Below are 23,928 nucleotides of genomic sequence, written 5' to 3'. Positions count from 1 at the left end.
ACGAACATCATGGCGTTGACGAAGCTAGCCCTACAGTCGACGACATCCTCGTCGACGAAGATACCGTCGACGACATCCTCGTCGACGAAGTTACCGTCGACGAAAAAAATACCCCCGTCGACGACCTCCTCGTCGACGAAGAAGGCACTTCCGTCGACGAAAACATCGTCGACGACAATGTTACCGTCGACGGACACACATTTCGACGAAGGTTCTTGCTCCACAGTTGGATACAGGTTTTTCACTGTCGACGGTGGCACCGTCGACGCCCCCACTGTCAAACTGCACGGAAATGCAAGTATGGTCAGCCAAGCCATCCACAATACCTCTACCGTCTACCACAGCTTCAATTTTGGAAAGGCTCTTGATCCTGCCGTTGAGTGATAGCGGGAGAACGGCGAAAGTGCGCCGCATTGACTGGTGTTCCCCCGGTGTCCCTGCCTGCCTGCGATCCTGAGTTCTCATCGAGTTGTCCGCGGCGGCCGCTTCTACCCTCGTGTCTGAGACCCAGGATGAGATGCGTTGCTGGCGGCAGCTGGAGTCCCGAGGGGTGACGGATGCGGAGCGACCCTGGCGTCCTGACCGGTGTTACTCTCTGGTAATGTCCGCGCCTGCCCTGAACTTGTAATCGGCGTGCCTGCCGACCGGGAGTCCTCGAGAGTGCCGCTGTTGCCGGGACCCACAGGTGAGGTGCGCTGCGCCTCCCCCATGATGGCGGACATCTCTTTACCGCAGCTCCCCCACAAGCCTGATTCTATCTACGGGTGGCTTTCTTAAGGATCGCCTGCTGCCAAAAGACCTGGGCTGGTGCAGCAACCTAAGTCCCTCTCGCCTTGTGCTGGCTGTGCCTACACGCCCTTGTGATTCTCCCGGCGGAGCTTCGAAGATGTCTGGTCCGGGCGCGGTGATTGTTGACGATGCCTCGGGTCAGCATGGGTCTGTACCGCGAAGCCCTGGGCACTGTACCGACTTGGGAGCCGAGCCTGTGATTATGGAGGGGATGGAATCCCCGGTTGCTCTAACGTATGGCTCGATCCTTGCTGCACTTGCCGACTGGAGGGCAGAAATGTGTGAAGGCTCCCTATCGCTGTGCGAGAGACTTGAGGCTGATGCGCCCAGGGTGGAGGCTACACCGCCGGTTTGCTTTCCTCACTGTAACACTTTGCCTATCCTGACTCCTGCCCGGGCTACATTGTTGCCGCACGAGTGCTCCATAATTCAGCTCTCCGGCAGTGTTAGCGAACGTGGTTTGTTGCCTGCTTTCTCCACTAGCGCTACACTGTTTCCACCCCTGTTGGAGCTCATGATCCCTGCAGTGGTTTTGCTGCCCTCGAGGACGGCGCCACAGGCGCTGCATCTAGCTAGCTCGAATGCCCACACTCAGATGGCCCTGCTCCTGTCCTATGTTATCTTGCAACATTGGGAGCACCTATTAACATCACTCCGTTGGGTTCATGCAACTGGTCGAGAAGGGACCCGTCCATTTTGTCTCGGAACAACATCTCCCTGTCGAGAACGGCCATTTTGTTCCTTTGTTCTGCCACTGGGGGTTGCCCTACGAGGGTTCTGGCCGGAGGGACGTGTGCGGACTGGCCAGGGTTAGAGGATTACCATGGCGAATTGTACATTCCTGGCCGGTGAGGTCTCAGATTGAAGCGCTTCTTTCCAGTGTACTGGTGCGGACTGTAGTGACTCTCCCCACTTTATAATACGCTCGCAGCTCACTGTTTTTGCTGATACACATGAGGGGGGGTGACGAATTGGATCTGACTGGCGGGTGGTGACTCGGGTTGGGACACTTCCTCAATGCGAGCTCTTGTGATACGTGAGGCCTCTCCCTATTTTATTCCGTACTGTATGTTGTTTATTTTTGTTATTGTATATGGGGCAGGAGGTGTTGTATGGCTGAGGTGCCCGGGAGACCTAATATTTGTTGGGCTCCTCCTCACTTTTCTTCTTTTATGGGAGTTTTAGATTAGAATAATCTTTTCTTACTCTCTATATTTCAGATGTTATATTTCTTTTTCTTTTCTCCTCCTCTTCTTGACCTACATTTCGGGTTTATGGGGCGACAGACACACTGCCGGGGGGGGGGGGGTAGGCCGTAGCCTCTGCATGCGTGTAGGGTGGGGGGTTGGGGGATGGGATTTTAGTTTCTTGATTTCGGTTTCTATGGTGCCTTGTTTTTCCTCTTTTTCTCCTTTTTCTTCTTATTTCTCTTCGCCTTCGTCTCTTTTTCTTTTACTATATCTTGGGTCCGTGTTTGGGATTGTTGATGGGTGGGTGGCGATGAACGCTGTTTATGACGCTAGTAATGGTAACCCTGTTGTACAAATTCAGAGCTGCTCTGCCGCCTGGGAGGAATTGAGCTTGGGTAGATGATTGCATATAATAGTGTTGTTACTGTCACGTCACGCCTGCACGGACTCCGCTCTTCTCGTTACTTTGTTTATGCGAAAATCACAAATGTTGAACTTAATGGTTGCAAGAAAAAATATAAAACAAACCTTTATTACTCCTGAGACACGGTATCATTATGACCGATAGTATAATTTTCTAATGCTTGCTTTTGTGATAAGATGCTACTGTGTCGCCGTATTGCATGCTTTGGTGCTTCAGGCGTATCCGTGGCCGGCCGGTTGGTTGTGGGCCCGTATTTGTTCTTTTCTTGATGCACAATAAAGGTTTTCAAAAATTTTAAAAAAAAATAAAAATTTGGAAAGGCGTGGTTCATCCTTAACAACTCTGTCTCCATTAAAATTGCCAGAAAAATTACTAGATTCTGAGGAAGAGGAATCCTATGAAGATGACACTTTCCGTGCAGCCAGAAGCCCATCTGAGCTGCTTATAAAACTTCAGGATGTGGAGCAGGATGAGGAGGAACAATTCCTTGAGCCTTCTGGTCGGGCTCCTGTGTCTGCGGCTACCACGCAAATGCTCCTGGACCTGTTGCATAATCTCCAATATATGTTACGCGATTATTATTGTCGCTTTACCCCATCAGAATCAGGTGATTCTCACTTCTCCACGCCTGTGCCAAGAACATCTATGGCAACACTAAGACCTCCAAGACCAGCTTCTCCGATGCTAACTACGGAGACACGACCTGCAATACCTCCTTCGCCAGGGCCTTCTCATCATACGCAGGGTAATAATACTTCGGAGGACGAACGAGAAGAAGGCGAAGTGGACGACAAGTCAGTATCGTCGGAGTGGGACGAGTATCAGGCACAAACTCCTTCTCTAGGTTAGGCTCGTGTCTATAGATGATCTAAATACAAGTACTTACTTGCACCGATTGAGGTGAAATACTTTGAAAATTGAACTTTGAACCGTTCCTGAAAATACTTGAACTGCACAGACCATGATGCAGTGGGGCGATACGGCGGAAGAGGTCAGTGGTGTGCTCACAACTCCAGAATCCCCTTTTCATGGCTCCCTGTAGCCATAATAGCTGACGAGCTTGTTGGAGATGCACCTGCGCGCCAGAGGGGCAACGAGGCCCGTGACGGCTCGTCACCTGTTCTGCAACCCCGAAACTATCTCTACTGATGAGGGAATCAATCCCGAAACACGAGCTAGGCTCGTGTCTAGAGATGATCTAAATACAAGTACTTACTTGCACCGATTGAGGTGAAATATTTTGAAAATTGAACTTTGAACCGTTCCTGAAAATACTTGAACTACACAGACCATGATGCAGTGGGGCGATACGGCGGAAGAGGTCAGTGGTGTGCTCCCAACTCCGGAATCCACAAACTCCTTCTCCAGCCGGCCCACCTACGGCAGATTCTCCCCCGGTGGACATCGCAATCTTCCACCAAATCATGGACAGGGCAACAAAGAGGTTCCTCTTCACAATGGAGGCTAAGCAGGATGAGTGCTTCCTATATGATTTTAAAGATTTACTGCAAAAACAAGTTTGGTCCATCCCAATAATTGATTTTATCTGGAAGGAAGGTCTGAAGGTAATGGCTACGCCAAACTCTCTACCTGCAGTTCTACCTCGGGTAGATAAGAAGTATAGGGCGCCTAACACGTCACCGGCATGCCTTATTTGCCAGGCTAAAACGGATTCAGTGGTTACCCAGGTGGCTCAGAGGAGAGCCAAAAATCCATCTACACAGGTCACTGCTCCCCCGGATAGGGAGGGAAGACGCCTCGACTCAATAGGAAAGAAGGTCTCAACAATTGCGGCAACTACTGTCCGTGCCGCGAACTCCCTTGCAATACTTGGGAGATATGACAGGCAGATGTGGTCGGACATATCGCCTTACATTGAAAAGCTTTCAGAGCCTGATAGATCTGAAGCCAAAAAGATTTTATAAGAGGGAGAATGTGTTTCATCTGAAATGATTGATGCTGCAGTGGACGTGGCAGCCACAGGTTTCAGACAGCTGGCGGGTGCAGCTGTTCTGAGAAGAAAGGGATGGTTAAAATCTACATCTTTTCGCCTGGAGGTCCAATCTAAGATCATAGACATGGCCTATGATGGAGAGTTCCTTTTTGGGCAACATGTGGATGAGGCTTTACAAGCCATAAAGAAAGACACAGAGACTGCACGGTCACTGGGATCTCTTCAATTTCGTAAGTCTTCCTTTCGTGGCGCAAGAGGAAGAGGCAATTTCTCTTACAGAGGAGGTTATTCACAACAGCGTTCCTACAACAACTCGCAGGGTATCCAAAGATACCAACCATACCCACAACAATTGTAAGGTCAAAAGAGAAACAATTACTCTCAGTAAAGAGGAAAAACCTCTTATCGAGGAAGAGACAACAAGAGCAAGTGAGAAACACATCCTGCCACCACTTTTACCCAACCTGAAGCAAATTGGAGGAAGAATATCCCTATACTACTCAAATTGGCCCAACATTACTACGGACAGATGGGTCCTGGACGTGGTATCCAGGGGTCACATTCTAGAATTCGTCAAAGCCCCTCCAAATTCTCCCCCAAAAGGACCACCACCAGCTCATCTCAAGGAGCTGTTCTCCCAAATATATCCAATGATTCGATCAAAGAGGAAAAGGATTTTATTCAAGATTTTTCCTGATTCGCAAAAAGTCGGGAGAATGGCGCCCCATCCTCGACCTGCGTGCCCTCAACAAATACCTAAAGAAATTGTCCTTCAGAATGTTGACGCTTCAAGAAATCCTCCAGTTTCTTTCAGAAGGGGATCACATGGCAACACTCGATCTTCAGGACGCATACTTCCATGTGCCTATTTTTCCCAGACACCGGAAGTTCTTACGGTTCAGAGTGGGTGGCAGGGACTTTCAGTTCAAAGTTCTCCCCTTTGGACTACGTTCAGCCCCCAGAGTTTTTACAAAGATTTTAGCTCTGGTGGCAGCCCACCTGCGATTAGAAGGAATTCAGATTTATCCATATTTGGACGACTGCCTTATCAAGGCCAGTTCTTTCGTCACAGCAAGAACTCACGTTCAGAGATGTCTGTCACTACTTCAGAGCCTGGGTTTCTCTGTGAATTTTGAAAAGTCTCATCTGACTCAATCACAGAGAAAGTCTTTCTTGGGAGCGACGCTGGACACAAAGCTCGCCTTTCATATCAAGAGAAAGGCATTTGAAGATTCACAAAATGGCTTCTGCATTGCTAACAAGAAAGTGTGTTTCTGTTCGCAAGTTCAAGTCTTTCCTAGGGATGATTTCGTCCTGTATTCCTCTCACCCCCAACTGCCGCCTAAGGATGAGGCCCTTGCAAGAGGAACTCATTCTTCAGTGGGTACAGGTAGCAGGATCATTCGAAAACGTTATCAACATAACCACTCGGATGAGGAACTCCTTCCAATGGTGGATGCAGAAGTGCAACTTACAGGTGGGATGTGCATTCCTGACAGAGGTGCCCAGATTCATCGTGACCACAGATGCTTCTCTGGAGGGTTGGGGCGCCCACCTTCAGGGAATGACAATCAGTGGCAAATGGAACATACAGCAGAAAAAGTGGCACATAAACCTCCTAGAGTTACGAGCCATTTTTCTCGCCCTGAAATCATTTCAAGCAATTTTAGAGGGTTCTACGGTTCTAATTCGAACAGACAACACAACCAGCATGAATTACCTGAACAAACAGGGAGGCACAAGGTTGGCCCGATTATCCCATCAGGCACAGGAGATTTGGAATTGGTCCCTGCATCACAACATCAATCTGTCGGCGGTCCATGTCCCAGGGGTTGCCAATGTACTAGCGGACCCCCTCAGCAGGTCTGCTGCATGCAATCATGAATGGGAGCTACATCAACCAACCCTGGATCAAATATTCCAAGAGTGGGGTCATCCCGACCTGGATTTGTTTGCGACAAATCAGAATCGGAAATGCCCACGCTTTGCAAGCTGGATTCCCCACAAGAAGTCATGCGGGAATGCCCTTTCGATGAACTGGTGTCGGATATTTGTGTACGCTTTTCCGCTGATTCCTTTAATCCCCAAGGTCATCAGGAAGATGAGGAGACAACCATGTCGTCTAATCCTGATTGCTCCAAGGTGGCCCCGACAATATTGGTCCACCGAGCTGCTCCTCCTCTGGAAGTGCAGGCCGATACAGCTACCTCGAATACCGAATCTCCTGACAATTCAAGAGGGCCAAGTGTACCATCCGGACCTAGTTTCTTTGAAATTATCAGCTTGGCTCCTCAACACAAGGAATTTGCCAACTTAGACATACCTCAAGATTGTCAAGAAGTTCTCGCTAATGCTAGAGCGCCGTCAACGATTAAGACCTACAAACTCAAATGGAAGTGTTTCTGTGCCTGGTGTCAAACTGCTGATCTGCATCCCATTCATGCTAGACCAGAACAAATTTTGCCTTTCTTTCTGCATTTGGCTAGATCGGGTTTGGAACTTTCAACCCTAAAGGTATTTCTGGCAGCCATTTCCAGATTCCGTCTGGACGGACCGAACTCTCTGTTTTCTTCAAGAATAATCCAGCAATTTTTTTAAAGGTCTATTTCGTATGTTTCCTCCGATTCGACGACCACCTCCATCTTGGCATTTGAATGTGGTGCTAGCCCAACTCATGCGTCACCCGTTTGAACCTATCCATAAGATTGATCTCAAGTTTCTTACTTGGAAGGTCTCTTTGCTATTGGCTTTAACATCGGCTATAAGGGTCAGTGACATTCAAGCATTCACTTCAAAACCGCCTTTCTTGAAATTTACCTCAGACTCTGTAGTGCTACGTACCAATCCTAGGTACATGCCCAAAGTTCCATCGGATTTTCACCTAAATGAGCCAGTGATCCTCAAGACATTTTTTCCAAATCCACAATCACCGGCTGAAAGAGCTTTACAGTCTTTAGACATCAGGAGATGTCTCAGATTCTATCTTCAAAGAACGGCAACTGTTCGCAAGACAGACCAACTGTTTGTGGCATATGGAAGACTGCGCCAAGGCTGCACGGAATACAAACAAAAGGGTCTTGTTTAAAGTACTGCTAATTACCTTTAGAGCTGTTCATAACCTAGGCCCGTTATATCTAAGGAAAAAATTCAGCAGATACTGTCCAACTAGAGCACTACGTTCCTCAACTGCCAACCTGCTCACCGTCCCGGGTTTCAGACTCAAAACCCGAGGGGGCAAATCCCTGGCGGTACTGGGAGCAAAAGCATGGCACACTCTCCCCCCTCAGCTGAGAATATTGGACAAAGAAACAGACTTCCGCAAACACCTAAAAACCTGGATCTTTAATCTCCAAGACACAACTGCCAGAAGCTTAGTGTAATCCTGGTCTCGGTCAAGTAAGCATAGAGACCACCTAACATCTGGTGGTCCTCTCTTGGGCGCCTAGATGCTCCTTGGAGCGATTGTCGCGCGATACAAATCGGCATTTACATTACATTACTGTAGGAAGGTACCTCCTGACTATGGTTGCCCCCAACTTTTTGCCCTGTGTTTTAGCTGGTTTTTGACATAGTCGACCTGGGGCCCTGCCAATCAGGACCCCAGGCCTACTGCTCTCTCTTCAAAATGGATTCCATGTACCCTAGGTGCATTTCCAATTGGTACTGGGCCACCCTATCAGACCCTGTAACTCAGGGCATAGGTGTACCCAGGGCCTACCAGGGGCTGAAGCATGTATTATGCCACCCCTGACTGGCCTCCTAAATTTGACACAACTGGCTGCATGACAGCTGGGGCAAAGTCGTGTAATCACCCTTTGCTATAGATATAGTATACCTATATCTAACCCTAAAAATGGACACACAGATTCCTATCAGTCACTCCTATGGCAGGCCTTGACAATCCTGAAGGCAGAGTGCTTGGAATCGTGTGAGATGGTGCTCTGGCATGAGCTCAGCCTGTCTGCAGCTTGCGGAACCAAGTCCTAATAGCTGTTCCATGATAACGCATACCATATACTCTTAAGTGCATTATAATCCTCGTGGTTAAATGCTAACTTTGGTATTGCTTTATCAAAACATGTCGAGTAAGGTGTCATACGAATTGGAATACTAACCCCTCGCCAATTCTGGCGACGGGGTTAGCATTCCACCCTTCTAGAGGGACACGACATGTATGTAACTGTGAACCCCGGTTAAAGTTAAACGAAGCCTCAGCTCCACAAAATGGATGCTGCCACCACAGACACGAGTCTGACCCCCTGCAGCTGGGAGTCCTTCCAGCGAGGGGAGCCTGGACAAAGGGTTTCCTGTCAGGGGCGGTGCTAGCACCGTCCCAGACATGGTTTTGTGTATCCTGGGTAGGCAGGGCTTTTCAGGAAGGTGACTGCTGAGTGGCACCCCGGTGCTCACTACGCATAGGCCGGTCTGAACCAGTTCCAGGGGCACACCAGCCCCTGGCCTGGGGAAGTCCGGCATGGCAGAGGGGTGTAACCACCCCCCTCCTAGTCCCACCCATAGGCAGGACCTAGTCACCGGGTCAGCCCCCTTTTTTAGTATAAAGATGGGAGCGGGCCCCCTGTTCAAATTAGATCATCTTTGGAATCAAGACACGACTTTCTGCGAAAGGACTTCAAGATTTCTTCCTCAAGATTCTCCCTTGTGGCTAAGGAGTAGTCACCCTGCATCCGCAGGCACCATCCTAAGAACACTGCGGTCTGCTGCAAGTCCTTCTTCACGAATCCGACGACCCAGCTCGACGAGACCCGGCTTCCCTGGCACCTCTGACCTCTACTCACCTCTACAGCAAAGCTGAGAACCGTGAGTGCGACGAGACCTCGAGGGACCGACGATCGCCAAGACTGCACGACTTCTTTGTAACAAGCCCACCGAGTCTTCCACTGGTGAGTGCTTTGGGGTCCGAGAAGCCCTAACCCTGCGCAGCTCCAGCACCCAAGATCAGCCTCCCTGCATCTCCACGATCTGCGTGGGGCCCTTCTGCTGTTTGCTGTGCACCGCGTTGTTTGGCTACTAGCCGGCTGGCTTGTGGCCTTCTGAACGACGCCCGACGACATCACTGCTGCTGGTCTGGTTGCTCCAGACTGGCCCTTGCTTCCTTCCTTAAGAGAGGCACCCCGGACCCTCCTGGTCCACTCCAGACGCCATTTTAGGTCCACCGCGTGGGCTTGATTTTGCCAAGGCTTTGTTGCCCAATCCTGGGTCCAGCGACGCCGACAGCTTCTATCTTCGTGGGACAGCTCGCTCCTCCATCCTGGTCGCCGACAACGCCTCCTGGTCCGTGAGATCTCCGAGCACAGCGTCACCCACTCGCCTAGTCGAGGTGGCTACCATCCGGTGCCCTCCTGGTGCCCACTGACTACTGGCTAGTAGTCTCGAACTTGGTCCCCTCTGCTTTCAGGTGTCATCTTCCATCGATCCAGGCTTGGATCCACCGAACTTTCTTCACTGGTCGCCTGCCAGCAACTTCTTTCTTCCAGGCTCCTGGTCCGTCAACGAGGATTCCCGACGTCCTTTGAGTCCTATGCAGCTGCAGCCCCTGGGCTAGGTAACTTCGGCATTTCGGTGCCCCAGCATAGCCTCAGTATCCAAGGGTCAGAATCCACTTTCGTTTTCTTCCTACCAGGTCGGGTTCGCCCGAGAACACTAACTTTGCAATTCCTAGCTACCATAGACTTGGTCCCGCATCTCGCGTGAGAGTGCACACACTGCACCCGAGTCCCCTGGGTCTCCTAGAAGTAATCTAATGATTCTATAGTCAAGTCCTAGCGATTCCAAAGCCTAGTAGTACTGTACTTACCTGCTAGTAATTTCGCATTCCACTTTTCAAGTATATGGTTTTCCGTGCCCCTCGGGCATTTGTATATACTGTGCTAACTTAAGTATTTTTGTAAGAGTTTTGGTTTGTGCTAAGTACCCTGTCCTCATAAAGAGTACAGGGCTGTTGTGATTCTTAATAAATAACTGTTTATTTTCATAACACTTGTGTGGTGTCCTTTCACTTGGTGTTCAAGGGGTATATGTGGTATAACAGCTGGCTTAACACGCCCTCTCGAGTCTTTAGCCTTAGACTGCTCGTATCCACGCTACTAGGATAGCTGGTCTATAAGGTTGACTTACAACCAATCATCAATAAGGGTTGCTGGACTGATACATAGTGTTCACTAGAATAGTGAGCACTGCATATCAGGCCACCTTCTCACATCGATACAAATCGGCATTTACATTACATTACTATAGCCAGATGGGTCTCGTCAGCAATTGGGCTATGTCATCAACAGGCAGGAAGACCCTTGCAGACCTTACCAAGAGCGCATTCTACGAGGGCGGTTTCCTCTTCCACCTCTCTATTCGCTGGTGTGCCCCTCCTGCAAATCTGCAGAGCTGCAACGTGGTCCAGCAGGCACACTTTTACAAGACACTACTGTCTGGACTCAGCAAGTGATGCAGATGCTTTGGTGGGAAGAGCAGTTCTACGCAATCTTTTCAAATAAGGTGAGCCTCTGTTCTCCCTCCTCCTCTATGCTCTTGTTTAGACGCTTCTAACATGTTATTGGTTATTACCTTGCATGCATATCTGCTGTATGCTGTAAGCGTCTTACAAGCATAATGTTTTTTCTTGTACTGCTATCTACTCTGATTCAGGCATGTGAATCTATGAAAGACACCCCAATACTGGAGAAGAACAATAGTTACTTACCTGTAATCTGCGGTTCTCCAGTATTGGTGTCTTTCATGGATTCACATGCGCCCACCCACCTCCCCCCAGAGGCTCCCTCAGGCAATTATGTTGGTTTCCCTCCTGTGCGAGAAAATATGAGAGCCTGAGCCTCTGGGGAGAACATTCTGGTGGGTCCTGTCGCCTGATTGGCTGCAGTTTGGTCTATACAAAATGACTAGGATAGTCATGAGTGTGGAAGTTTTTTACACTGTAGCTTAGGGCTACTTTACTTCCTGGTTTGTTATTACCAAGGTTTTGGGTTTTCTATAGGCATATTATTGCTTTTTTATGTACCGTGGGACTCCCACTCTGACGACGGAGAATGATGCAGGCATGTGAATCTATGAAAGACACCAATACTGGAGAACCACAGATTACAGGTAAGTAACTATTGTTCTTACTTGGCTTGATCAGTCTATAGTAATGCAATGCAGCGCAGATGGCTGGGTTACCTCACTCTGCCCCAGGGCGGCGTTCCATGTGTATTTCCATGCATTCACCTATGGATTTCAGCACATTCCCAGAGTTACCATCAGTGCTAGGCCTGGGAATGCGTCAAAATGCTTTGCCTCCTCAGGTGAGGCGGAACGAGGAGAAATATCATTATTTCTTCCTGTTAAATCCTCTTTCTTTGTGTTCTGCAGAATGCAACACACATAGAAAGAGGAACATGCCTGGAGGGTTTGTTCTTGTGCAGGGAGTTCCCCTTCCCACACAAAAACAATCCTGCTTACAACACAAGCACACTTGCACCGTGGTGCAAGGGGGCTGGCATTGGCGCCAGGCAGCGCATTGTGCGTCAGCGCAGGGAAATGACAGGAGTGCACAGTATGATGTGAAGCACGGCGCATTCCTGCCCTTTCCCTTTCACGCAGTGCAGCGCGGTGACATGCTGCGCGCTGCGTGAATATTTCATAAATATTCCCCTTACTGCGAACAACAGAACGAACACAAGCAGCGTTTTTTGCAGTGTTGTTGTTCAAATGCACCCGTGTGCCAAAAACTGACCCGAGCATGCATTTTGTGCTAACATAATGCCGAACTACAGATTGACATTTCATGTGGCTTCTGCTGCATTCAGTGTGGATTCTGCTCTCTCGCTAACGCTGTCCCTCCTTCCCCTGCCCTGCACTCTATCAAACTTTTCAGTGTGAATTGCCACTCCCTAGTAAAGCGTTTGATCTACTTCACAATGAGGCACCGGATATTCTCTTTGTTACTGAGACATGGCTCATTGACAACACGGAGGCGGAACCTGGCTTAGCCATGCCTCAGGGGTACAACATTGTGACACTCAACAGAGGGGCCCGGGTGGTGGTATCCCAATCATCTTTAAAACTAGATACACTTCCCCCCTAATTAAAGAGGGCCTAGTGGGCTGTGAGTGTGCACTCTTCAGGATTCTCCTCAATGCTAATTTCATCTATTGCCCTCCGGGGCCACTAAAGGGCTCAGGGATGCGCTTATCGCAACCTCTGGTATGCTCGCCATCAGACCAGCCAATTGGAGACCTCAATCTACATCTGGATGCCAGTCGTGACTGTGAAATCAGCAATCTCAGCTTATCTTGCAACTGATCCAGCGCGTCCCAGGAGGTACTCCTTCTGCCGGACACTTACTGGACCAGTTCTTTTTAACTTGCCCGCTCTCATAGTTAATCCACCTATTCCTATGAGCTGGTCTGACCATTATTTGGAAACCGTGTCACTAGTGGGAGTGGGCTCCTCTCAGGGTACAGTGTGTAGATCAGTTTTAAGGCACCCCTGGCTTAAACTCGACTCCGAACAGCTCCACACTCTTCTTTTGAGTCAATCGCTCAGTCTTCCCGAGAACCCAGATGTGGTGGAGAGTATCCTTTCAGAATGGCTGACGCATTCCCTCGACTCTCTCATTCCCGCCAGGTGGTCTCAGAGCCATAATACTCAGCCCATCCCGTGGTACAATGATAACCGGACCTCAATCCATAAAAGCTGTAAAAGGCTGGAATGGGCATGGAGGCGCGACTATGACCCTATTCTGAAAACGCAATACCATGCAGCCATCAAGAACTATCATAGAGCCAGCCAGAAGGAAAGCACTGCCAACTATGCTGAGGAGATCAGACTCTGCAGTAATCCTGCTAAACCTGTCTTCTCTCTGTTCAAGGACCTTAAATCCTCAGGGCAACCTCAGGTAACCCCTCCTTCTTCTAATCAGCAATGTAAGAGCCTTGCTGCCTTCTTTATCAAGAAGATCGAGATCATCTATAAAACTTTCCGCCACACTGAGGCTAGGGCCAGCCCCTCCCTGCGGTCCTGCGATGCCCCAGCACTCTCTGTCTTCCCGGCACTCACTCAAGAAGTGATGCGCACGATTTGTAACAAACTTAAATCAGGATCCCCTGCAGATCCTCTCAAACCGGACCAATTCCAGAAATTTTTACCTCAACTTCTTTCCCCTTTTTGCAAACTCCTCGATCTATCTCTATCTTCTGCGGTGGTTCCCACTGCATGTAAACATACCAAGGGGGTCCCTCTGTTAACAAAGCCCATGCTGGATGCCTCCAAACCAGAGTGCTTCTGCCCTATCTCCCTCCTCCTGTCGGTCTGTAAGATCACCGAAGCCTACATCAATGCCTCTCTCACAAAGTTTTTAGAAGATAACAATCTGCTCGACCCATCCCAGAACGGCTTCCGCTCTCGTCACATCACTTAGTCCGCCCTTCTGCCTGTAACAGGAGATCTGAGGGGCACGTTAGATGTCGGTTGCACCTCAGCGTTAATTTGTTTGGATCCTAGTGCTGCATTCGACACTGTGTCCTATCAGATCGTAATGCAGCGCTTGGAGGATATCGGTGTCGGCGGTTCTGCCCTGGGTTGGCTCACCTCCTTTCTAGTAGAGCTTACTTACCAGGTGTTTGTTCCTCCCTTCTAGTCCCAGGTACATGCTGTCCACCAAGGCAGTCCGCAGGGTTCGGCTTTTAGCCTAACCCTTTTTAACATCTATATCCAACCTCTTGCAGCAGTAGCCAAAAACAGAGGTTTAGCTGTGGTATTGTACGCGGGATGACGGTAGCACTATCTGAGGACTATGTATGGGCAGGATGCACTTAAGTTTAAGGAAGATATAACAGCCATTGCAGATTGGATGACAGCCAAGTTAATGCCAACAAATCGGAGATCTTGTTGGTGGGCAAAGACAACCATGTGTGGAGTGAGCATTAGTGGCGATCCTCCCTGGGTCTTCTGCTGGCATCCAGAACCGGCAGTCAAAAATCTGGGAGTCTGGATAGACTCCGCTCTTACTTTTCAGGCCCAGACTAAGGTAGTTGCCGGGGTATGCTTCGGGCTCCTGTGAGGGCTCAAACCCATGCTGGGTTTCTTTGATCCTACCATCCGTCAGGTGATCATTCGGGCCACAGTACTCTCCAGACTGGACTATGCTAACTCCCTATATATTGGGGCCAACGGTGCAGAGATACTACGTCTACAAAGGGTACAAAATGCGGCGGCCCGGGCTCTCCTTGGCCTGCCGAGAACCTGTCGCACCGCTGGCTGCATCAGCAAACTGCTTTGGCTGCCAGTGGAGAAACGTCTTCAATTTAAGACCCTCTGTATTGCCCACAGAATCATGTTTCTCCAATCTCCCTCTATTCTAGCCAGTCTCATATTGCCCTGCATGCCCACTCGCCAGTTACGCTCCATGGATCAGCACTTGGCTGCTGTCCCCCGGTTTAAGAGAGTACGGGCTGAAGATCGCTCCTTCCGCGTTCGTGCTCCAAAGCTCTGGAACTCCCTTCCCACACAGATCAGACACATCCAAATTCATTCTCTATTCCGTAAAGCCATCAAAACTCACCTCTTCCCCGCATAACTGCTCTTTGTGTGTTTTCTTGTTTGCCTAAGACAGTTGCATTATAGCACTGGGATGCACGGTTGCTGGGGCAGCTGCGCGCTTTATAAAATCCCATAACAAAGCATAACAGGTCATTAACGTGCAAAGAGGGCCCTGGTGGACTTCTATTGCTTATCAGGAGTCCCACATCCATATGTCTCCAGCTCTGCTCATCCCCTGCACATGTGTCCCCAGCCTCGACACCTCCTCCACCGAGGTCCCTGCGAGCAAACTGTTCGCCGTCCTCGGCTCCTGCTCTCACCCAAGCCACCATCCATGCTGCCTCCTTCCCGGATTTCCCTGCGCAGGATGTCCCACCTCTCAAAGGACGACTTCCTGGTCCTGGTAAACAGCCCAGTTGGCCGAGGAAGTTTCATTTTGGTCTAGTTGTAAAACTGTGCCACTGTCACTCAAGGAAAGTTCTCTTATTTGCCAGCCCTTGCCTTGCCCAAACTCTAATCCTAAACTTTGACATCTTGATGGCTCTTGCCCTCAACAGAAGTGTGTGTGGGACAAAAATAGTGCTGTCTGAATTTGTACAGGTTTGTTTATGAGGAGTGCACGTGGTTCACGTGAGAACTATTGAGTTTTATATGTATTTTGAGTAAAAATTCTGTTTGTATAAAAATCGGTAGTTCTCGGTGCTTTTAGGTGTAAAACTTGTTTTATTTTGCTTTTTTTTTACCATTTGTTACAACAACAAAAAACGCCATTAACCATCAGAAATCAAAATCTGGTGGAACAAATAACCCAAGCCTTACGCATGTGTTGCAAAACTACCCTTGGCCAAATAACCATGCCAGAATACCTCAGACAGACACCAGCGGCACAAACAATTACGATACTGTGTAAGCAAAGTTCATAGAATATTTCCACGAACTACTGCTAAAGCGGGCAAAGAGTTGTTCTAAAGATTGTCCTTGCGTGATAAATGTATGCACAGGCCTAGACAGGTGTAATGTAGCGCTAGCAAAGATCTGCTCAGTATTGAACATTCAAAACAGCTAGCTAGTCAATAGGAGTGTTTTTAGGTCTAGGCGACAGAGCCGTAGCTGCCTTTTTTACAACAAGTACTGGGCACACGTATGGTCAATAGTTCTGATCATACAGTTGTCAAAGACAAAAGCGATTGACACCGGTGATGTGGTAAAACCAGCACGTTAGCTTTATGTAGTTCTTTTCTTAAAGATTTTACAAACGCCAGCCGGCACGTGTTTCATCAACAGGGCGATACCTGTGACTCATCAGGGCTGTAAATGGCGTGGCTCAGAATCCAAAGACCGGTGATATTTCCGACCCAGTCAATGTTAGTTGTCGTGTCGTAGGTACGTAACAAAAAGTATCAGGAAGGAAACGCAGTCGGGTATGACTGTGTAGCGGCAACCTCAGAGTAACGGGTCACGGCGAGGCTATGGTGCGGATGAATCTGGGATGTTGGCAGACATAACATACGCTTAGAGTGGGCATTGGGTCAGCCTCTTGCTCATCTTTGGACAGCTTTGTTGTCTGCTCTTTTCTGATCCAGCGGTTTCACTCCCCATTTTGGCGTTTGTCCCTCCCAGAGCCCTTTGGTCTTGCAGTGTTCTGATTGGATGTGCTGTGTCCTTCCAGTGCTAGCTAAAGGGGATGTGTATATTTCTTGTACATGGAGCACTTCATACTGATGCTTTAATATCTCTCTCCTTTACTGCTCCATTCTACAGTTTGTACTCTCTCAGATGCTCCCCATACTGATACCAGATTTGAATATTTTCGTGCATTTTGACAAGAACCAACAGTTCTATGATGCCTTTCACTCCCTTTTTTGATCTTATGTACCCTTGTTTTTGTGCTCTTCCAAATTTTAATTTCCCAATCCAAAATGGCTGCCCCCATGCTATACTAGTAAATGAACAGTGGCTGCTGTGAATCAGAACACACACATGCATCATGGTGCACAGGGCTTTAAGTGGGCCGGGCCCTGCCGGTGCTCAACTCCAGCAGTTCTAAAAAGCAGGTTCCGAGACGGGTCTCTATCGGGCTCTCTATTTTTGTCCACACCTTCAGGGTGAAAAAAAATCTTAACCCTGCAGTAGCACTGCCGCCAATCTTCACTGCCTTTGATGGAACGTCAAAGAGACTTGTTATAGTTCTTTCAGTCTCATCATTTCAGAACTGAAGCATTTTCAATATTGTACACAACGAAGCCATAGTCGTTGCTTATTTATCTTGTGCAACTAACAACCACTGGCAAAGCCAATAGTTCTGGCTTGTTGTAGGTGTAATGTTACATATTGTATTATATATCTGGATACAATGACAGAAGAGGCAAAATACTAGTCGGGCGGCGCACTATGCTAAGCACAGATTTTTAGCTTAAATGTTTTAAGCCACGCCCTTAATTACAGCGGCCACACCCCTTTGAGAGACTCCCCAGTTTGTTCATCCCACTTAAACCCCTGATGGTGCTCTTGCATACATGAGTCATGGTGCACACACGTGCATGCGCCGTGACACACGACAACGCAATGGTGGCCTTTAACAGAGAATCCGTTGCATGATTACTGTCGGTGTCACCTGCATGCCTGCTTCATAACACAAGAATTTGCATGTGAATGCCAATTAAAAAAGCCTTGACTAAATCAATAGCTCTGCCTTTTAAAGCCAAGAACTATTGGCCAATTCATGTTTTCTCTGTCATGAGTCCACAGAGGCCACCTGCCCCTGTCGATGGCCCCAGCTGGTCCTTTTGCCCTTCCCAACCACAGAGTCCAGTCCATACCTAGAGACATTCACGTGGACACCTCTGTGCATGCTGGTGCCCTAAACACCGCCCTGCCCTGCCAGCAGCCGCGCGGCCGCACACTGGTGCCAACACAGTGTTTGCGTTTGTATTACCAATATTTCCCTTGGCAAAGGTTCTGTGTTGCCAAGCACCTGGGCTGGGTGTGAGCAACGGTGCAGCTCGGGGAAATGAATCACTGTTCAGAAGAAATGACATGTGGATGTTGGTACCGGCGCCTCTTTGTCGCTGTCTGCTCTGCGCCTGCGCAGGCCTGGTAGTTTGAGACCGAAGCTTCGAAGCGCTGTAACATGTTCTCAATCTAACATTGTGTTCTGCTCTCCCTCCTGCAGACCTAGGCGGAGCCGCCTGTGCTGATGTGGAGCAAAGAGAGGACACAAGGGTTTAACATTGAGTCCTGGCTCCTTCAGTTGATCGAATGGTGTGATCCTGGGCGAGCCCGAGTCTAGGGGGAGTTCAAAGTAACTTCAAATGACGACATTTTCATGGAATGAAGTGGATGGTGGGGAATGACGCGCCTGCAGCGCGACATGGCTTGGTTTCACAGATATGTTCACGCAAACCCAGATTTACTAAATTGGCGTGACCTGGCTTTACATGAAACTCTAAATTGAGCCTGGTGAAAACAACGGGGAAGTACAATATCTGGCGAGGGTCCCCTGTGTAAGATGTGTAATTACTGTACAGTCAAAGCCTAGGTTTGCTAAAGACTTCTTGAGGACACTCTGAAAGCTTCCCCCCGCAATGCATTGCACCCATTGCTTACCATTGGCTTTTTGCTTTATAACTCACATGTGCTTGCTTTTTATTTGCTGGCTTTATTTGTTTTAGGGTTCCCAGCTTAAGTTTGTCCCTCCCATGGAGCATAGCCTATTTACTGTATTCTCCCGAGTGCTCGCTTTCTGTAAACAGGCCTTTAAATCCTGCTCTTATCTTGCCGCATTTGCTCTGTATTCAAAGACAGAGGTCAAATGTCAGACTGTCTTTCCAATGAGCTTGGTGTATACTTTTCTTTCTCTGATTTCAAAGTTGGTGCATGTATGTGACACTGGTGCTCTGAAACGAAAGGCTTTTTCTAGCACACAATTTAAAAAGAAGGTCTATAAATGAACTGTGCAGATATTTCAGATTGTATCAGAATTAGGGGAGCACAAGTGTAAAGTGTAGCCCTTTTTTTGTAATTTTGAAGTGTGGTGGAAACCAATCTTTTAATATGATCAAAACAAATCAATACAATAGGTGATGACATTTCCACACAGTTTGTGCACTGTATAGTTATGTCAGTAAACGGTATGTCTCTGCAAATGTAATGGTCACTGTAATTGAAAATGTGTTGTCTGTAACGATGCGCGCTAACACCCCATGCATACTCCACTTTACACCACTCCACTCTACTCTGCACCACTCCACTATACACCACTGCACTCTACTCTGCACCACTCCACTTTACACCACTGCACTCTACTCTGCACCACTCCACTGTATACCACTCGACTCTACTCTGCACCACTCCACTTTACACCACTCCACTCTTCTCTGCACCACTCCACTTTACACCACTCGACTCTACTCTGCACCACTCCACTATACACCACTGCACTCTACTCTGCACCACTCCACTTTACACCACTCCACTCTTCTCTGCACCACTCCACCTTACACCACTCGAGTCTACTCTGCACCACTCCACTTTACACCACTGCACTCTACTCTGCACCACTCCACTTTACACCACTGCACTCTGCACCACTCCACTATACACCACTGCACTCTACTCTGCACCACTCCACTTTACACCACTCCACTCTTCTCTGCACCACTCCACCTTACACCACTCGACTCTACTCTGCACCACTCCACTTTACACCACTGCACTCTACTCTGCACCACTCCACTTTACACCACTGCACTCTGCACCACTCCACTTTACACCACTGCACTCTACTCTGCACCACTCCACTGTATACCACTCGACTCTACTCTGCACCACTCCACTTTACACCACTCCACTCTTCTCTGCACCACTCCACTTTACACCACTGCACTCTACTCTGCACCACTCCACTTTACACCACTGCACTCTGCACCACTCCACTTTACACCACTGCACTCTACTCTGCACCACTCCACTGTATACCACTCGACTCTACTCTGCACCACTCCACTTTACACCACTGCACTCTACTCTGCACCACTCCACTTTACACCACTGCACTCTGCACCACTCCACTTTACACCACTGCACTCTACTCTGCACCACTCCACTGTATACCACTCGACTCTACTCTGCACCACTCCACTTTACACCACTCCACTCTTCTCTGCACCACTCCACCTTACACCACTCGAGTCTACTCTGCACCACTCCACTTTACACCACTGCACTCTACTCTGCACCACTCCACTTTACACCACTGCACTCTGCACCACTCCACTATACACCACTGCACTCTACTCTGCACCACTCCACTTTACACCACTCCACTCTTCTCTGCACCACTCCACCTTACACCACTCGACTCTACTCTGCACCACTCCACTTTACACCACTGCACTCTACTCTGCACCACTCCACTTTACACCACTGCACTCTGCACCACTCCACTTTACACCACTGCACTCTACTCTGCACCACTCCACTGTATACCACTCGACTCTACTCTGCACCACTCCACTTTACACCACTCCACTCTTCTCTGCACCACTCCACCTTACACCACTCGACTCTACTCTGCACCACTCCACTTTACACCACTGCACTCTTCTCTGCACCACTCCACTTCACACCACTGCACTCTACTCTGTACCACTCCATTCTATGCCCCCACACTTTAGGCCACTTCACTCTTGCCTCTCTACTCTACTGTGCACCACTCTACTTTAGGCCAATGCACTCTAGTCTTAAACAATCCACTCTATGCCACTGCACTCCACACCATTGCACTCTACACCACTCCACTCTGTACCACTCCACTCTACGTCAATCCACTTTACCCTGCTCTAATCTACTCTGCACCACTGCACTCTTCACCACTGCACTCTACACCATGCTACTCAAAACCAATGTACTGTACGCCACTTCACTCTACGCCAATCTACTGTGCACCACTGAACTCTATTCCACTATAGTCTATGCTACTGCCCTCTGTGCCACTCTTCTCTGCACCACTACACTCTACATCACTGCACCCTACGCCACTCTATTCTACTCTGCACCACTGAATCTATGCCATTGCTCTCTTTGCCACTTTACTCTGCAACACTATACACTATGCCACTGTACTCTATACCAATGAACTCTGTCACTCTATGCAACTGTATTTTACGACACTCTACTCTGCACCACTCTACTCTACACCACTCTACTCTACACCACTCTACTCTCTATGTCACTGCAATCTAGACCACTACACTCTGTGCCACACACCACTATATGTCAGTGCAGTCTGCAGCACACCACACAACTGCACTCTACGCCATTCTATTCCAAATCAATGCACTCTACACCACTTCACCTTCACTCTATGCCAATCTACTCTTCACCACGGCACTCTACGTGACTTTACTCTACATCACTGCACTCAATGCCACTCTTCTTTGCACCATTGCACTCTATGTCACTGCACCACTGACTCTACGCCACTGCTCTCTGCACCACTGTACTCTACGCCACTCCACTCTGTCACTATAATCTACAACACTGCACTCTGTTCCACTCCATGCTATATTCCTCAAGCTACACTGCACCACACAACTGCACTATACACCATTCCACTCTAAACCACTGCACTCTACACCACTGCACTCAAAACCAATACATTCTACGCCACTGCACTCTACGCCACTCTATTCTACTCTGCATCACTGCACTCTACACCACTGCACTCAAAACCAATACATTCTACGCCACTTTGTTCTGCGCCGCTCTGCACCATTGCACTCTACACCACTCTATTCTGCATCATACCACTCTACGCCACTCAACTCTATAATAGTGCACTTTAAGACACTCTACTCTGCACCGCAGCACTCTCTGCCAGTCTTTCCTACACCACTGCACTCTTCGCAACTGCAGCCTACTCTGCCCCATTCTTCTCTACGCGCCTCTACTGCACTCTACACAAATGCACTCTATGCCACCACTCTGCATTACTCCAGTCTACGCCACAGCACTCTGCGCCAATCCACTCTACTCTGCACTACTGCCCTCTACGCCACGGTACTCTGTCAGTCTACTCTGCACCACCCTAATCTACGCCACTGCAGTCTACTATGCTGCGACCCTGCACTCTACAACACGCCACTCTATGGCACGCCACTATACGCCACGCACTCTGCGCGGCCACTCTACGCCGCCGTCCTCTATGCCACAAACATGTCGGCATGCTGAACAGCAGCCACGCTGGTGTACACCAAGCCAATGCCAAGTCAAGCGCTCTTACATAGACGAGAGCTATTTGGAGTTACCAGTGCTTGTTTACACGGCTACTCTTGGGCTGTTGTCCTCTCATTGAAATGCGTTTTTAAGGCTTTACTTCAAGTATAAATGTCACGCTCTCGGCGCACTAAACGAAACGAAAGGAGGGCCCTATTATGAGCAACAATCAGGGAGAAAGAGGGGAGTGGAGGAGGGAATGAAGAATAAGGAGGGAATGGTAAAGAAAGAGTGAGGGGAGAAGAAAAACTGAGGAGAAAAGGAAGGGGAGAACAGGAGAAAGAGAAAAAGTCAAAAGAAAAAAGAAGAGAGAGAAAGTGAAGGAGATGAGAGACAGCGGGGGTGCAACAGAGAGTGAAGGAGAAGTTGAAAGGACGGAGCACGAATCAGTGTTGGGAGAAGACAAGAGGAAGTAAGAAAAGGGAGAACACACGAGGAATGAAGAGCATGGAAGAGAGAGAGAGAGAGAGGGAGAGGCGAAGCGTGTCAGAGTGTGAGACACCGAGGGGAGCGGGCAGCAGGTGCGAGGACCCAGTGAGGGGTGGGGGGGGGAATGACGAGGAGGGCTGAGAGAGAAAGAGGAGCAGAAACAGAGAGTTACCGAGGGTCGTAGAGGGGCAGAGAGGGCAGAAGGGGAGACCCCCCTCCCCACCGTGAGTACTCACTGTAGGGGTTGGTGCTGCCTCGGCCCGGCTCCGGGGAGTAGCGCTTCCACCGGGACCCCCCGCAGGACATGACCACGGTGCGGATGAACTCCCGCCCGCACAGCTTCACCCCGCTCTCCAGAGAGTTGTCGGGGCTCTCCCCGTGCACCGCCGCCGGGAGCAGGAGCGCCAGCACCAGGGCCACCGCCAGCATGATCCGCGGCAGGCCTCGAAGCGCTGCGGAGCGCAGAGCGGAGCAGAACCAGCGTGCGCCCAAGATCACAGGAGGGCTTCACAGGAGGGCTTCAGCGTGCGCCCAAGATCACAGGAGGGCTTCAGCGTGCGCCCACGATCACAGGAGGGCTTCAGCGTGCGCCCAAGATCACTGGAGGGTTCAGCGTGCGCCCAAGATCACAGAAGGGCTTCAGCGTGCGCCGGGAAGGTGCTGGCGAGATGGCTGTTGATGCGGGCTCCGGCCCTTTTATAGCGGCGGCCAGGCCGGGGGTATCTCTGCTGCCGCCGTCCCGAGGCCCTGAGGCCACTTGGCAGGGCCTGTGTGAAACGGCCTCGAGGGAGGGAGCCCGCGTCCAGAAGGAACGGAGAGATCCAGTGTGACCTTGGGCAACCGCGGGCTCTTGGCGGAGAGCGATAGCGGTTCACCATAGGGGCGAGTGCAGGCCCAGGACCGAGGCCCGTAGATGGGCTACAGACGGAGGCCTGCCGGGGCAGCCCCTCGCCCTTTAATTCATGCAGCGCTGTGTACCCTCGGCGAGGCCTCCAGGAGCTAGGACGCTTCGCCTGGCTCTGAAGACCCTGGAGCCAGAGCTTAGTGGCGGCGAAAGGAACTTAGGGGCATATTATCAAGGGGGTTTATCTCCACTTTTTTGGCTTTAAAAGCCAAGAAAGCGGAGATAAAATTATCTCCCTATTACCTAGCTGTCTCTAACACCAGTTAGCGACAGCTAGTAGGAGATAGCGACCATCTTGGGCCCCACTTTGCATGTCAGTGATATTTATCACTAATGACTTGCAAAGTGGGCGTGCCAAGATGTTAGCGACTGAAAACAGTCGCTAACATCGCTATCTCCTATTACCAACTTT

General features: G+C 49.5%; 1 protein-coding gene across 1 annotated transcript in view; it reads right to left on the bottom strand.

The window, feature by feature from the left end:
- Positions 1-23,041, bottom strand: part of INSL3 (insulin like 3) — a 30,559-nt gene extending 7,518 nt beyond the window's left edge. Inside the window, exon 1 of the mRNA XM_086946800.1 lies at positions 22,849-23,041. Within this exon, the coding sequence (XP_086802926.1) occupies positions 22,849-23,041 (193 nt within the window). The remainder of the gene's footprint in view (positions 1-22,848) is intronic.
- Between the last annotated feature and the right edge of the window lie 887 nt (positions 23,042-23,928).

The sequence above is a fragment of the Lissotriton vulgaris genome, chromosome 12 (assembly GCF_964263255.1).
Source record: "Lissotriton vulgaris chromosome 12, aLisVul1.2, whole genome shotgun sequence".
Taxonomy (NCBI): domain Eukaryota; kingdom Metazoa; phylum Chordata; class Amphibia; order Caudata; family Salamandridae; genus Lissotriton; species Lissotriton vulgaris.
Note: the sequence above shows the minus strand (reverse complement) of the source record. Positions and strands in the feature narration are given on the sequence as shown.